Source organism: Hermetia illucens, chromosome 2 (assembly GCF_905115235.1).
Source record: "Hermetia illucens chromosome 2, iHerIll2.2.curated.20191125, whole genome shotgun sequence".
Lineage (NCBI taxonomy): Eukaryota > Metazoa > Arthropoda > Insecta > Diptera > Stratiomyidae > Hermetia > Hermetia illucens.
The window spans coordinates 144,718,390-144,732,299 of NC_051850.1; the positions used below are offsets into that span (position 1 = coordinate 144,718,390).

Consider the following 13,910-nt stretch of genomic DNA (forward strand, 5'->3'; position numbering starts at 1 on the left):
ATAATAATAATAATGTAAGAAACAGATAGTGCCTCTTTGCCAATCGTCAGGCATTGATTCGCTGTCCCATACCTTGAGCACAAGTTGATGAACCACTTGGTGTAACTGGTCGCCTCCATATTTAACCAATTCGACTGTAGTTCCATCGGCTCCTGGCGACTTATGATTTTTTAGCCAATGAATTGCACGGACTGTTTCTCCTATACTTGGTGGTGGCAGTATTTGTCCGTCGTCTTGATTTGGCGGGACCTTTAACTCGCCGATGTTCTGGTTGTTTAGTAGCTCATTAAAGTCCTCAACTCATCGCTCTAATATGCCCATTCTGCCGGAAATCAGATTTCCCTCTTTGTCTCGGCAGGATAAGCATCGAGGTGTAAAAGGCTTCATCCTACTCACTTGTTGGTAAAACTTCCGCGCCTGGTGCGGTTGTTCTCTGTACTTTTCTAGTTCACAGACTTGTTAGTTCTCCCAGGCTTCCTTTTTCCGTCTGTGAAGTCGCTTCTCCGCTCGACGTTCTTTGAGAATGCTTTGTTGATGCTTCATCTGCAGGATTTCTGTTGACTGCGATTATTGCGGCATCCATTTCCCTCTTATAGGTGTCGCGGAGGACTGTGTTATGGATGACTTCAGTGTTAAAATTCAATTTAAAGAAACTTTTATGCAGTTTCCAAAAATGGCATCAAATCTGGGATTAAATCATTAAGAGAGTGGAAGATTGTGATTTTTTGGGGAAGGTCAAGCTTTTTGACACTAGTCACGAAAAACGCTATAACTCTATAATGGTAAAAGATAGAGTGCCCATTCCATGGACCAATTTTTCTCAATCGAGTGATACTATCCACCATTCAAATTTGTACCATCATAAACGGGACGTCCTATATATTATCCATCTTTATTTTTTTTAAATTTTCATTTTTATTTTATTCAATTATTTATATTTCTATTATACTGCTTTTAATTTTAATCTGTTACCTAATCTTTCTTTAATTTATGTCTTTTCCGAGGGTCATTCAAATATAAACGGAAATTTGATTATCAAGCGTAGGAGAGTCGGAAGGCTCCAGATTATTTTCGTACAAATTCCGTCTGTGTCTCCCTACTCCACTTCCGCACCCACTGCCAATATTATTCTTATTCAGTCTATATTAGAGTAATGAGTGAGCAACGGGTTTCGATTTCTGTTATGCAACGGATCATTATTAGGTTTTAAACAAGAAGGAGTGAAACTGTCAGAAAGAACCCGCGTATAGTAAAGATGAAATAGTTTTTCCGAAGGACTCGAAATCAGAGTCACGATCGGCGTCTTCGAACTTCAGCGTCTCACCGCCGACGAAATTGCTTCATCAATAGGTCTAAGTGATGGAAGTGTACATTCCACCATCGAAGAGGAAGTTGGATTCTCAAAGATCTTAGCGTGATGAGTTCCCCGACTCGTTCCTCCTGATAAAAAAACGCCCGTTTCGAAATTTGCCAGAGGTTCTTCAACCATTATGCTGAATAAGAAGAGGGGTTTCTCAGTCGTATAGTCACCTGTGATCAGACATAAATTCAACACTACACGCCTGACTCAAAACAAGCGAGCAAAGCGGTTCAGTTTCGATGAAGAGATTGAATTCTTTGTGCACAATTGATCAACGACTCAGCTTTCAACTTTATATGACTACGGAATCAGGAAACTTACAAAGCGCTGGAAAAAAATGTCTTTTAGTACAAGGAAACTGTGTAGACAAATAAAACAAGTCGGGAAACCGGAAGCTGGACGCTTCAAGTACGAAAGGTTTTGTGTATTTCTTCGTACGTAGCATGTAATATATCCATACATTATGTGAGAGATCCAATTTCGGGTGATATTGACATTTATAGTCTTCAATTTTCAAAGAAGCAACAATTTTGACGTATTATAACTTTGTTAGTAATAGTGCGATTTCCACCAAACTTGATAAGATCATGCTCTACATCATAGCCTATATCGCTGCAAAAACTTAAGGAAGGTTCCCAGCCAATTACAATTTTTTTTAGTAATATACTATTATTAACTTTATTTGGACAAATATCGGTATGGAAGGTATTTCGGAGCCCAGGCACCGTCTAGTGGCAGCCTCCTGATTTTTTTCAAATTTTTCGGTTGGGTAGTTCCTGAGAATGACCCATTAAAGAAATGATCACTTTCAGCCCCCCGCACTCCCCACCTTTCCAACAAATGTCAAAACTAAGACCGGCTTTGAAAAGTACTAATCGAGACCTTTAATTCGATATCCCACATGCCTATATTTGATGAAAAAAAAAATTTTACACCCCCTTTTCCATGTATGGAGACCTCCCCTTAAATTCAACGTAGAAGGATGTAACTCACTGTATGTGTGAGCGTTCACAGTTCCCACCTTTTTACCAAAATGCGTGTGACGGACAGTCAGTAAACCGATTTTAATAAGGTTTTGTGTTTACACAAAACCTAAAAAAATGTTTATGAATTATACAGAAATGAATCAGAGCTAATTCTTTTCGATTTAAAGAATTTCTCTTCCCAACCTCCTATCTCGCCCGCAAGATTCACAACCATCTAAGGAGCATCCGCCAATTTTATAGCCTGAGAATGCGAAGGAAGGATCGGCAGGTCAAAGATCGCGCCTCAATGAACATGTGAAGCAGAAGAAACATCGATTAATAAAGCGAGCCGTCGTCGATCTTCCCCCTCGATTACGGCACTCAGGTCCGGATCGTTATTTTTTTTATTTTCAATTTCCAGGTTTACCTCGTGTGCTGATCTTTCGGTAGGATGGGGCGAATTACCATTTTTATTCCCATGTCATCTCCGGCCAGTCAGGATGTTCATGTGGCCATCACCCAATCCCATTAGGTCATTACAACCTGGTTACCTGAACATTTGTCATCTAATTATAATCTGATCTGATTATGGTTATGATCATGATTATTTAAGTAAATTCGAATCTATTATTAAAATAAATGTAACATAATTGAAAAATTGAGATACACACATACATATTAGTGAACAGAATCAGGAAGTGAATTGAAGTGGAGGAACATACCCAACAACACTAAATACAGCTTTAGGAAAGAGCTATCGTTGCACAAATTAGTTTTGGCAGTACATTACTTAGCTAATCTAGTTAAGCGGTTAGACTCGTTCAAAGACCATGTCTTTAAGGACTTATAACGATAGGAAAAATGAAGTTTCTACCAGCAGCTTCACCAATAGTACAGAATACTCTACGTTTGAAAAATAACTAACCATAAGGCAAAGTAGTTGGCTAATATAATAGCAATCGTTTACGAGAAAATACAAAAAGTAGGGAAATTAACTGCTGGAAATTAATTAAAAAGCAGCTTACATTACGACGAACCATCTGAAATATAAAGAAAAATAAGTAATCTTAAAACAAATTTTGCAAAGGGTAGAAAAAGTTCAAAGTGATGATGATCAGATTGATTTGAGGAATGCATAATCATTCGATCCCTAAATAAAAATAGAGTCATTCTAATGACTTTTATTGACCGATTAAAAAGAATACCTAACAAGTCGGGAAACCGGAAGCTAGACGCTTCAGGTATAAAAGATTTTGTATTTTCCTATGTGAGGAACGATGCATGCATGAGAGTTCTCATTTTTTAAAAAGCCATTTACAAAAATTATTTGATGTGGAAAGCACTGTATTCATAGCAGTCAATTTCATACGCTTCACACTAGAAGTTCAATATTATTAGCAAATGTGAAGAAGTCAACCTCCAACAGATACAAACAAGTCGGGAAACCGGAAGCTGGAGGCTTCAGGTATGAAAGGGTTTGTGCTACTCTATGTGACGAACTTTGAGTGCATGGCAGTTGCACATGCATGATAATTTAAATTTGCACATCATTTTTCAATAGCCTATTGCTACCGATTATTCTTAATTCCAAATGCTTCATATTAAGAGCCGAACTTTATTAGAAAATGTAGAGAAGATCACTTCAAACAGATGCAAACAAATCTACAACCGAAAGCTAGGCGCTTCAGGTATGAAATATTCATTTATTAGAAATTCAGTTGTATTAAAATTTGAAGAGAAATGCACACATAACATTTAAGAGAATATAGCACTATATGTGGTTCGTCATAAACGCGCTCGTTGTATGATCTTTCAAAATATTAGAACTTCATCGTTACAATGAGGAACCGTGCGACCGCGAAAATGAAATCAGCGTTAAGTTATACTTCAACATTAACCGCGGGGATGGTATAACCATCAATTGGGTGGGAGGAGGTTTGCAATAAGTTATAGCAATAGCTCATCAGGCATGATTTCATAGCTAATTGGCAATTGAACTTAAAAATTTATATTTAACTATGTTGTAAAAGAAGTCAGAGAAGTAGGCGCTGCTTATAATCTTTCACTATTTTTGGACTACAAGTGTCGATGTTGACTTCACTGGTAAATGCATGCACGTGACAAGTCTTTTCATCGAGAAGTTGCCAGAAGGCATCTTTCTCGGCATCAGGTCGACCTGTCTGTGGTGCGTACGCGGTGAAGAAGTGAATAGTGCGACCAGCTGATATAATGATGAGCTTCATCAATCGATCATCAAAATGTTCGACTTCTTTAATGGCATCACGGAAACCCTCTGAAATGGCAATGTTAACACCATATTCATTGTGTGGGCTACCAAAATAGAGAAGTTTATAGGCATTTTTAGCGCGTTCGCGTTCAATGTCGCAGCTTTTGGTACCAGACCATCGGGTTTCTTGCAGAACGCAGATATCAATGCGCCTTTTCCTAAGGGCTCTTCCTGTTCCTCGGTCTTTCCAATTAGGGTACCAACATTTAGCGTGCTGACACGTATCTGTTTTGTTCATTTTGTTCAGACTAACTTGTTGTCCTGACCACAGTTAGATACTAGACAGCTACCTCACTCTCCCTTGCCCCTCAAGGGGGGAAATCAGTGCGAGTACACACGATTTCAAATTGTTTTGCTCTTGAGCATGAGCGAGATGTACCGAAAACCCGTTCAGCTGTGTTTGACATACCGCCTGGACTTGCCAATGTATTGGTGAGATTGGCAAGTTTTTGCTTATGATAAGTGAATACGTGAAACAACTTTTTGCTATATGGGTGAGCACGCCGTAGTACCAGAATAGCAAAAGCTCACCGATCTCTCTCTTACCAATACGATTTGACGAAGATTATGCCTTTTCCTTGTTTAGCATATCTGATGTGTACAGATAAGCTTCTGCAAGCACATTTGCAAGTGGGGTCATTTTTGTAAGGGTACTGCCCATAGTAGATCTACTGTGGTCCTGACGTCGTCCATGCGTCAAGAACCCTTGCCCATTTCTCAACAAGACCGGGGCCCGTCCTTCTGCGTCAAGTGAGGTGGACGCTCTAGCATTTCTCCCAGGCTTGTGACTCAATCCGATCATTATGTTTGTAACGACATTGTATGCAGTTTCTTGGTCGGCCTGTCGCGAGATCTGTCACCAAGAGAGGTCAGGTAGAATTTAGCATAATGGAATAACTGCAACTATACTCTCAGAGTGAAATTATGCGGTGTTTCCAACGATTAATTAATTGAAATAATAAAAACTTGTTGTTCCTTTTTCGTTGGTGTGTTTTCCGAAGATTTGTTTGCACTGATGAAGGGAACAAGTGGTTCCCGAAATATCGGTATTTGCAAGAATAAATACCGACACCAACGAAAAAGAAACAACAAGTTTTTATTATTTCAATTAACTTTACTCTGTTTATCTCTTTCCCTGATTTCAGCATTTTATTTTTGTTTTACTGAGGATAGTACAGAGCACGTTGCCTCAAACCCTCCTCCTTTACCTGGGCTTGGCAGCAGCATACTATGTTAATAGCATGGCGGAGTTAAATACCCAAACAGGCAAATGAAATAATCAACTGCTTGACCATGAACACTTTCCACTGCAAGTCATTGCATTCCCCATAAAACATGTAAAGTGAATAAGTCGGCGCGTGCCGTCTCGTAAACACAATTTGAAAATTGCGCTTTATAACCTTAAAACTGTCACGCGAACGAATCTTTGTTTATGCAGTTTTGCATTGTCAAAATTTGTTGAAAGTGAGGTTTGATAACAACTGCGATGGAAGCAGCCGGCGTAGACTTAGGATTCGCGGAGGAATGTGATCCCTATCTCCTCACCAATCGCTACTTCCCCAGTAAAGTTGGTGGGAAGCCTGCTTGGTTGGACTTGAAGAACATACCGAAACCGGAGGATCTCCAGTGCCGCCTTTGCAATGAACCCATGAACTTCCTTTGCCAGGTGGGTTTCAAAAACTTCTTCACTGTGTTAATGGATCTAAAATTATTTTCGCTCCACAGGTTTATGCACCAATCGAGAGTGACCCTGATGCATTTCACCGCACAATATTCCTTTTCATCTGTAAATCTAGTGCATGTAATAAACCAAATTCTGCACAGTGAGTGTCAGAGCCTTCGTTTTGAACTAACTTTAACGCAAAGCATTTATTTCAGAAATCTAAAAGCTTTCCGCAGTCAACTCAAAAGGCAAAATGATTTTTATTCTCCTATCGCTCCCGACGAGGAAGAGGAATTGGTATGAATGATGAAAAGCAATCATTTTCTCTTCTAATTACAATTATTTTTCAGCCCGCCATCGAATGTCCCTCAAGTCTGTGCAAGGTGTGCGGCTGTCTAGGTCCAATGAAGTGCTCGCTATGCAAAAATGCCTTCTATTGCTCAAAATCTCATCAGCGGGAGGACTGGAGAAATGGCCACAAGATGATTTGCAAGGAGAACTCTCAATCAACTGAGCCGACGACGTCAACGATTCCATTCCCTGAATTCGATATTGAAATTGAACCAGAACACGAAAACGCACAAACTCAGAGTGAAGATGACGAGGAAGCAGAAGCCCGCCGACAGAAGGAGTACGAGGAGTTGGTAAAAGAAGGGAAAACAGGAAATTTGAGTGAAATCTCTGAGACGGAATTAGCGAAATATGCATCAGCGGATGACGGTGACAAAGTATTCGGACAGTTTAAGAAAAGAATAGCTGCTAGTCCTGAGCAGATTTTACGATACCATCGCAACGGGGAACCACTTCTCATTACCAAGCCATGTACTGATGATTTTCTTGTGGCACCCGATTGTGAGAACTGCGGTAGCAAAAGAATATTTGAATTCCAGATCATGCCACAGCTCCTGAACTACCTGAAGGAAGAAATCCTCGACTGGGGGACAATCGGTGTATATACGTGCAGTGAAAGTTGCAGTACTAGCTCCAAATACGTTGAGGAGCATGTTATCAAGCAAGATATTGTAAGTGAGCCAGCGAATGAGCAGTCATTGTAGTGAATAAACAAGAAATTGTATTTATACCTTATTTTTATTTTGTTTCTGAAAATGTCGTTTTGCAAATGTTTCACCTACTAAAAGTGGTAATACTAAGGTAGCCTCGGAGTAGATCTTGACTGGATCCGCTTCCTTCTTTATCTTCCCCCAGGACACGGCTTCGTCGGGGCGCGCCCCACTGTCGCTTCCATCGAACTCTGACGCAGAATTTACGAAGACAGCATAATCTGCTCCATTTCTCATCAGGTTCGCATTGCAAATGTGGTGTTTTATCAGACCACCACCCACAATGATCATTCCAGTATTTTTTGCTTTCACAGCCATCGAGTTCAAGCGCCTCAAATCAGAAAGAATATCAACTACCAATCCCGGATTTCGATACGAATGGAAGTACATCATGTCGCCCAGGCTGCCATCTGTCAACGCTGGACTAAAAACAGGAATTTTGTTTTTCGCCGCCCAATAATAAATGGACGATGTGTCGTTAATACGTTCGCCTAACCGTTGAATGATTCTCGACGGGGTCCATAGAATGTTTTTCGTTTGTTGATCAACCAACATCTCGTCCAAGAGCGGCATGAGCCAGTTCTCGAACTTGCAATAGTTGTCGTTAGGTACGAGAAGATTGCCTATGCGATTGATGCCCTGCTCCCTCAATCGCTTCCCGGGTAATTCAAACGATCCTGAAACAATCGAAACGTCCTAGAGATTCGTAGAACTGTGGTTAAGACTTCACCGTACCTATATATGTTGGCGCTAAGCACTTAATGATGTCCTCCTCGACTCCACCAGCCGTCGTTACTATGCAGTCAACCATTTTATGCTCCACAAGGAAGCGGATGGTCTCCCTCGCGCCGCACGATGCCATATTTGATGTGTACCCCAAAAATATGGTGCAATTCGATTTTCTTCTTATGAAGTCGTCTTCCTCGAATGACTCAGACGACTCCTCGTCCAGTGGTTTCTCTCGGCAGTCCAACTTGGATGATTATTATTAACAACAGAGACTTCGGCGACGATAGCAAGGATCTTACCATTCTATTGATCTCCAATATCGCTTTTCCAAAATTCGTTGCCTGGAAGCCGCAGTTGATGTAGCCATTCAATAAAGCGGAATAATCGATGCCATTATTCCATTCATAACCGGACACGATGGGAGTGTTTTCCGGAAGCTTTTCGCTGTGTACCAAAACAGCATTATTCGCTGAGAGTGGCTCACTAGACATAACGACAATTTAACGCGGTACTCGCACAATTAACCAATAAACTACGCATCCGCGTTCTAGTAAACACACACAGTTGAGGTTATGGTTATTGTCGTCAGCTGATGGAGAAGTGCCGGATCAATGAATACAGTGTGCACGCCAAGAAAGCCCATCATTTTTGATGAATATTATACTCTCAAATATTTCAAGAAAGGCTAAATAATTTTTGAAGACTTCAAACGATTCAGGGAAATTATATATATCTATATTAGATAATCCTGTATAATTGCGCTCGAAAGTAAGGGAAGAAAATTGTAAGCTGAACTGAACAAACGACAATTAACATATCAAAAATGCATTAGGATATGGCGGGAAAGTAGTCAATTATTTTAAATCCAAAGTGGGGTTGATTAGCCCGCCACTTACCTAAGTTTACGAAATTTGCCCTTCATTTTCAACTTTAACACTGAACACGAAGCAGAGTCAGTTCATAAGATATTCGGATGCTCCTCGACGTACACGATTTGAAATTAACATTTCACTTACAATTATACTACCGAACATCAATAAAATTTAATTCGTTACTAAGATATTTACACATTTTCCAATAATTAATTCGAAGATGCCTAGCACACGAGTAACTAGAGCGAAGCTTCCAGAGATACAACTAGAAAATCTAGGTTTGAGTGTGCCACATGCTCAATTGCACCGTTATCCCCATTCTAGATAGCAAGCCATTCAAGCAAAGAACTGATTGTAAAATTAGTCGGATTTCAACTTCCTGGCGGCGAATTTAAAATTTGTTTGATCAAATTTAAATTTGGCGGTATACTTAAAAGTCCCCTTTCTAATATGCGCAATGAAATAATCATGGGCCTGTGTTCGAGCTGCCCAACTGTTGCTCAAAAGCAGAGGAAAATAAAGCCTTTATTTGAAATTCATTCCACACCTTGTTTTTATGATACACTTGATAGTATACATTTTATTTCTACTAATTAAATTGAATTAAATTTCTACTAATATTTGTTTCATTATTCATAATGTTTTGACTCAATGTTGAGCCATTATCAAGCGAATGACGTCCTCACCCAGGTGCTGCAGTGTTGCCAGGGTTGACTGGCAAATTGAGCTGTTCAAGATATCCGCCGTTCATATAAGAGGTAAAGGGTCGTTGGATGGTTCCCGGGGCAGCATACCAGGTAATATGTTAAAGGGAAAGTGCCTGAAAGCTACCTCCTTAAGGTGCCACCGGAAAGGCTAACCAGAATAAGTAGACAAAAACTCTGAAGTACGATCGTGTCATGGAAATATCAGCTTCAATTGTTGTTCTTATCTTTCTTAATCGGTGTACTTTGGGACACGAATTAACAGATAAGTTTACAACAGCAAATATAAGGTGCCATTGTCCCCCAGGTAGCATTATCACCGTTCTTTTGGTGTGCACATGCAAAAGACAACTCCTAAATCTATTACTGACCGTGCTGAGATACATATGATTAGCAATTCATTACCTATTAGCCCATACCCAAAAAGCCGAAAAGCCCATACTAACCCGTTTACCAGGTATACCGGTTAATAATATCACTTATTTGTAATTAACTTCACACATATGGTTTTGGCATATTTTTTGTCAGAGACTTTTGCCACGTGTAAAATTACTGTAACTGAAGTGAACATTTTCAAATGTTTTACTTTATCGAAAAAGTGACAATACGAACCATCAAAGGAACGTTTACGGGAAAGGTAACTATACCTTTTTTAACATAAGAGGAATTTCAACCGAAAGCCGTCGTTTACTCTCCGAACCTTATGTTGTAAGCGCTCTATTGGTTAGAACGTTTTTTGTATCGTATTATTACTGGCGACGATAAAAAAAAACTTGCGTTAGCCAGACCATACACATCAAGCTTTTTTCCAATGTGGCATCTGCATGCTGCTAGCAAAATGGGAAGAATAGTTAGTAATAGACAATATTTTGTTATATTTGACATATTTAGTTAAAAATTAAGTTCAATATAATTAAAAAACAAGTCGGGAAACCGGAAGCTCGCGTTTCAGGTATGAAATGTTTTGTTTGCTTCTTCTGTGAGTATATTTGAGTGCAGAACTATTCCATTTATACGTAGCCCGTTATGTACATGCATTTAGCATGTCAGACTACTCACTTTAGTGTGATATTGATGTTTAGTTGCAGTAAATTTACACGGTAATGTCAAATTTGAGCTACTGTAACTTTGTTACTAATAGTACGATTTTGATCAAATAACATGATGACATGCTTCATATTGAGTTGTTACTCATTTTCTCCAAAAATATGGAGAGTATTTTGAGGCCTGGACACCACATAGGTGCAGCTTCATGATTTTTTTTTAGATTTTTCGGTTGGGTAGTTTCTGAGAACAAGTCCCTTAAAGAAATCATCACTTTCCACTCCCCGTTTTTGTAACAAGTCTCAAAACTAAGACCGGCTTCGAAAAGTACTATCGAGACCTTTCATTTGATACCTAACATGACTATATTCAGTGAAAAAAAAAAAAATTACATACCCCTTTTACATGTATGGGGACACCCCTTAATCTCAACGTAGAAGGATATTACTCACTGCATGTTTGGGCATTCACAGTTCCCACCTTTTGCAAACAAAACCTTAAAAAAATACGCGGTTTTTAAGTTGCGCACCTAATTGTTTAGGATTTTGAGATGACGATGGAAGACAACGAGAGAGAAGCTTTCTGAGTGTTGTTTTCGATTGAACGTTGGCTCGCGAGCACCGTATTTTTTCTACATGCAAAAACCTTGACTTTGAAGTCAACCAGGGAAGGCTCGCTGCACATGTTGTTCTTCCTGTTCAATCACGAAAAGAACGTCAGTAAAAGCCATCGGATGCTCGTGCTCCACATGAATTCAACAAAAACTAGCGAACAAGCTCAGTGTCGGGCAGCAAATTATGTTCAATCATTAACGTACCATGGGGAAGGCTCGCAAGGCATATCCCCCTTATTCTCCGAAACTCCCCTTAGTGACCTTGTTTACTTACATACAATGCAATGTTTACTATTATTTTATGTAGGTAAAATTGATTCATTGATTGAAAGCAATATTTACAGTAACATTTTTTTCATTTTTCATTTTCAAAATTATTTTTATTTAGAACAAATATCAAACAGTAGTAATGTAGATTGAGGAAAATTAATGAAACTTATAATCTAACAAGAAAAAATGGAACAAACTTTATGGCCACTGTGAACACTCAAAGTTTTTTGCTAATAAATAACAAACTATAATTCATATAACGAAATACATTAAATTGAAAAATAATTTGTAAATTGTCGGGAAATGGTCAAAAATCCGACAAAGTTAACTGTGTCTTGTTGACGAAGAACAAAGAAAAATAAATATTCTAACCCAATACTGCACTTTATATAATATCTTTAAAAAAACTAGTTCGGAAATTCAAATTTATTCTTAACTACTATAAAAAAATATACAATTTATTTATCTGAATTGAATAATATATGTATTTAAAGACATGATTATTCTTATATTTTACAATTTTTGTTTTGATGAGCCAAATGAACACATTGCAATATAATAAAATATCTAATTCATAACGACTGGAGGTTAAAGCAACACCCGTATTATATTTATGTTATTTACATAGTTGCACCATGGGACAAATGATAGAACTGAGCGCGGCCGCCCCTAGTTGGCATCCCGAAGCCACCAGTACCAGGATTTCTCCTTTTCTTCCAGCTTAACATCAATTGTTCCCGCTTTGGAGTATCTCCAGTTGAACCCCGGAGACCCCGTAGGCAAGCTCCGGAGATATTCTATCTTCTTGTCGGCGATTCGTCTATATACATATATGTTATATAACCGGGTCACAGGCAGAATCAAGAAAACATTGATTTTATTTTGTATATACACCTAAGTTTTTTAATAACAAGAAATTAACAGACGAAAAACGAGATGTTAAAATAAAATAGAAAATTCTCCCTTAAATGTCGGCGTTTCTAAATTGTCAGTGGCTGAAATAGCAAGAAAATTCAGTATTTTTCCTGATTTCAGAGTAATCGGAAAAACTGCAACGAACAACCGAAAGCTACTCACAAGGAAGAGAAGGAAAGTTTTTTGCGAAAATCTCAGGAGTCTTGGTTTTTATTGCTGCTTGAAGTTGAAATGTTGCATATTTACTTTACTTTAAGTCATGAACAACACCAGGCTTAAAAGTCTTCCAAGACAACCGCCTTTATGCGGAGATAGTGTAGGCCACAGTTAGATACTAGCCAGCTACCACACTCCCCCTTGCCCCTCAAGAGGGGAAATCAGTGCGAGTACGCACGATTTCAAATTGTTTTGCCCTTGAGCATGAGCAAGATGTAACGAAACTCCGATCAGCTATGTTTGACATACCGGCCGGACTTGTCAATATATTGGTGAGATCGGCAAATATTTGCTTCTGTATAAGTGAATACGTGAAACAACTTTTTGCTAGATGGGTGAGCACGGCAGTAGTACCAGAATAGCAAAAACTCACCGATCTCTCTCTTACCAATACGATTTGACGAAGATTATGCCTTTTCCTTGTTTAGCGTCTATGATGTGTACAGACAGGCTTCTGCAGCGCATTCGCAAGTCGGGTCACTTTAGTATGGGTACTGCCTATAGTAGATCTACTGTGGTGTAGGCGATTTGAGGCTCAAGTTTGTACTGATGCATCATTCAGAAAATTCAAGGGCCTTGAAAAAAATATAACGAAAACCAAGCTGTTGTGCGGAACTATCTAAATTAATGTCCAGCAGATAAAGAATATTATAGGAAAGCAACTTATCGCAAGCGTATTCGTTATTAGTCGACAATATTTCCCATCATCTTTCAGCTCGCAAACGTAAAAGTGCGATCGTTGCCGCCAAGCACTGCTACGTTGTTGCAATCATTAGATCAATGGAAGCTGCTTCTAAAGCATAGTCTGTATTGGCAAGTAGTGGAACGCTTGGTCAGTACCTTTTTGAGAAAGAGTAATTATTTGAACCATGGATAAAACCAAGCCAGAATGTGTTATCTTTTCATAATATTAACACTGATAGCATTCGGAAAAGACTAGTTGTGAAATTCTTCAGAAGCAGAAGACTGTTGAGAGTAACTGTATAGAAAAACTTTATATCTACAATATTCAATCCTAGCAGAAAGAAAAAACTTTTTTCTAATGCGGAATTGTTAAATATTTTAGTAGAAATAAATAAGACAAGATTACTGTAAGCAAATTTAGACAAAGCAAAAAAACAATTTAACAACCAAACATCCCAACGTTTTTGACTTACATTGGAAGGGACGCATTAGGGCGCATTCTCTTGATTCCAATTACTGTTTTAATT

At 38.8% G+C, this 13,910-nt stretch overlaps 2 protein-coding genes across 4 annotated transcripts; one reads left to right on the forward strand and one right to left on the reverse strand.

Annotated features, from left to right (window-relative positions):
• Window positions 1–5,967: 5,967 nt before the first annotated feature.
• Window positions 5,968–7,354, forward strand: LOC119649305 (programmed cell death protein 2). Its single transcript, XM_038051404.1, has 4 exons — window positions 5,968–6,278; window positions 6,338–6,435; window positions 6,491–6,572; window positions 6,626–7,354. The coding sequence occupies exons 1-4, from the start codon at window positions 6,099–6,101 to the stop codon at window positions 7,328–7,330; spliced, it is 1,065 nt and encodes a 354-aa protein (XP_037907332.1). The 5' UTR covers window positions 5,968–6,098; the 3' UTR covers window positions 7,331–7,354.
• LOC119649304 (probable deoxyhypusine synthase) lies at window positions 7,346–9,238 on the reverse strand. Of its 3 annotated transcripts, none has more exons than XM_038051402.1 (4): window positions 8,962–9,238; window positions 8,365–8,654; window positions 8,072–8,309; window positions 7,352–8,013 (listed from the first exon to the last, which is right to left on the reverse strand). In XM_038051402.1, the coding sequence occupies exons 2-4, from the start codon at window positions 8,554–8,556 to the stop codon at window positions 7,352–7,354; spliced, it is 1,092 nt and encodes a 363-aa protein (XP_037907330.1). In that variant the 5' UTR covers window positions 8,557–8,654; window positions 8,962–9,238. The 3 variants fall into 3 exon arrangements, with proteins under 3 accessions (XP_037907331.1, XP_037907330.1, XP_037907329.1); XM_038051401.1 differs by having other exon boundaries at window positions 8,365–8,859; XM_038051403.1 differs by lacking the exon at window positions 8,962–9,238 and having other exon boundaries at window positions 7,346–8,013; window positions 8,365–8,565.
• Between the last annotated feature and the right edge of the window lie 4,672 nt (window positions 9,239–13,910).

What these genes read in the sequence shown, in the direction of transcription:
- LOC119649304 (XM_038051403.1), bottom strand. Translation starts at nt 8,556, where the DNA reads ATGTCTAGTGAGCCACTCTCAGCGAATAATGCTGTTTTGGTACACAGC. An exon ending in TATTGGAGATCAATAGAATG is followed by an intron (nt 8,310 to 8,364) that starts GTAAGATCCTTG and finishes TAATCATCCAAG; the next exon opens with TTGGACTGCCGAGAGAAACC. An exon ending in CTTAGCGCCAACATATATAG is followed by an intron (nt 8,014 to 8,071) that starts GTACGGTGAAGT and finishes CGATTGTTTCAG; the next exon opens with GATCGTTTGAATTACCCGGG.
- LOC119649305 (XM_038051404.1), top strand. Translation starts at nt 6,099, where the DNA reads ATGGAAGCAGCCGGCGTAGACTTAGGATTCGCGGAGGAATGTGATCCC. An exon ending in AATAAACCAAATTCTGCACA is followed by an intron (nt 6,436 to 6,490) that starts GTGAGTGTCAGA and finishes CATTTATTTCAG; the next exon opens with AAATCTAAAAGCTTTCCGCA. An exon ending in CCGACGAGGAAGAGGAATTG is followed by an intron (nt 6,573 to 6,625) that starts GTATGAATGATG and finishes ATTATTTTTCAG; the next exon opens with CCCGCCATCGAATGTCCCTC.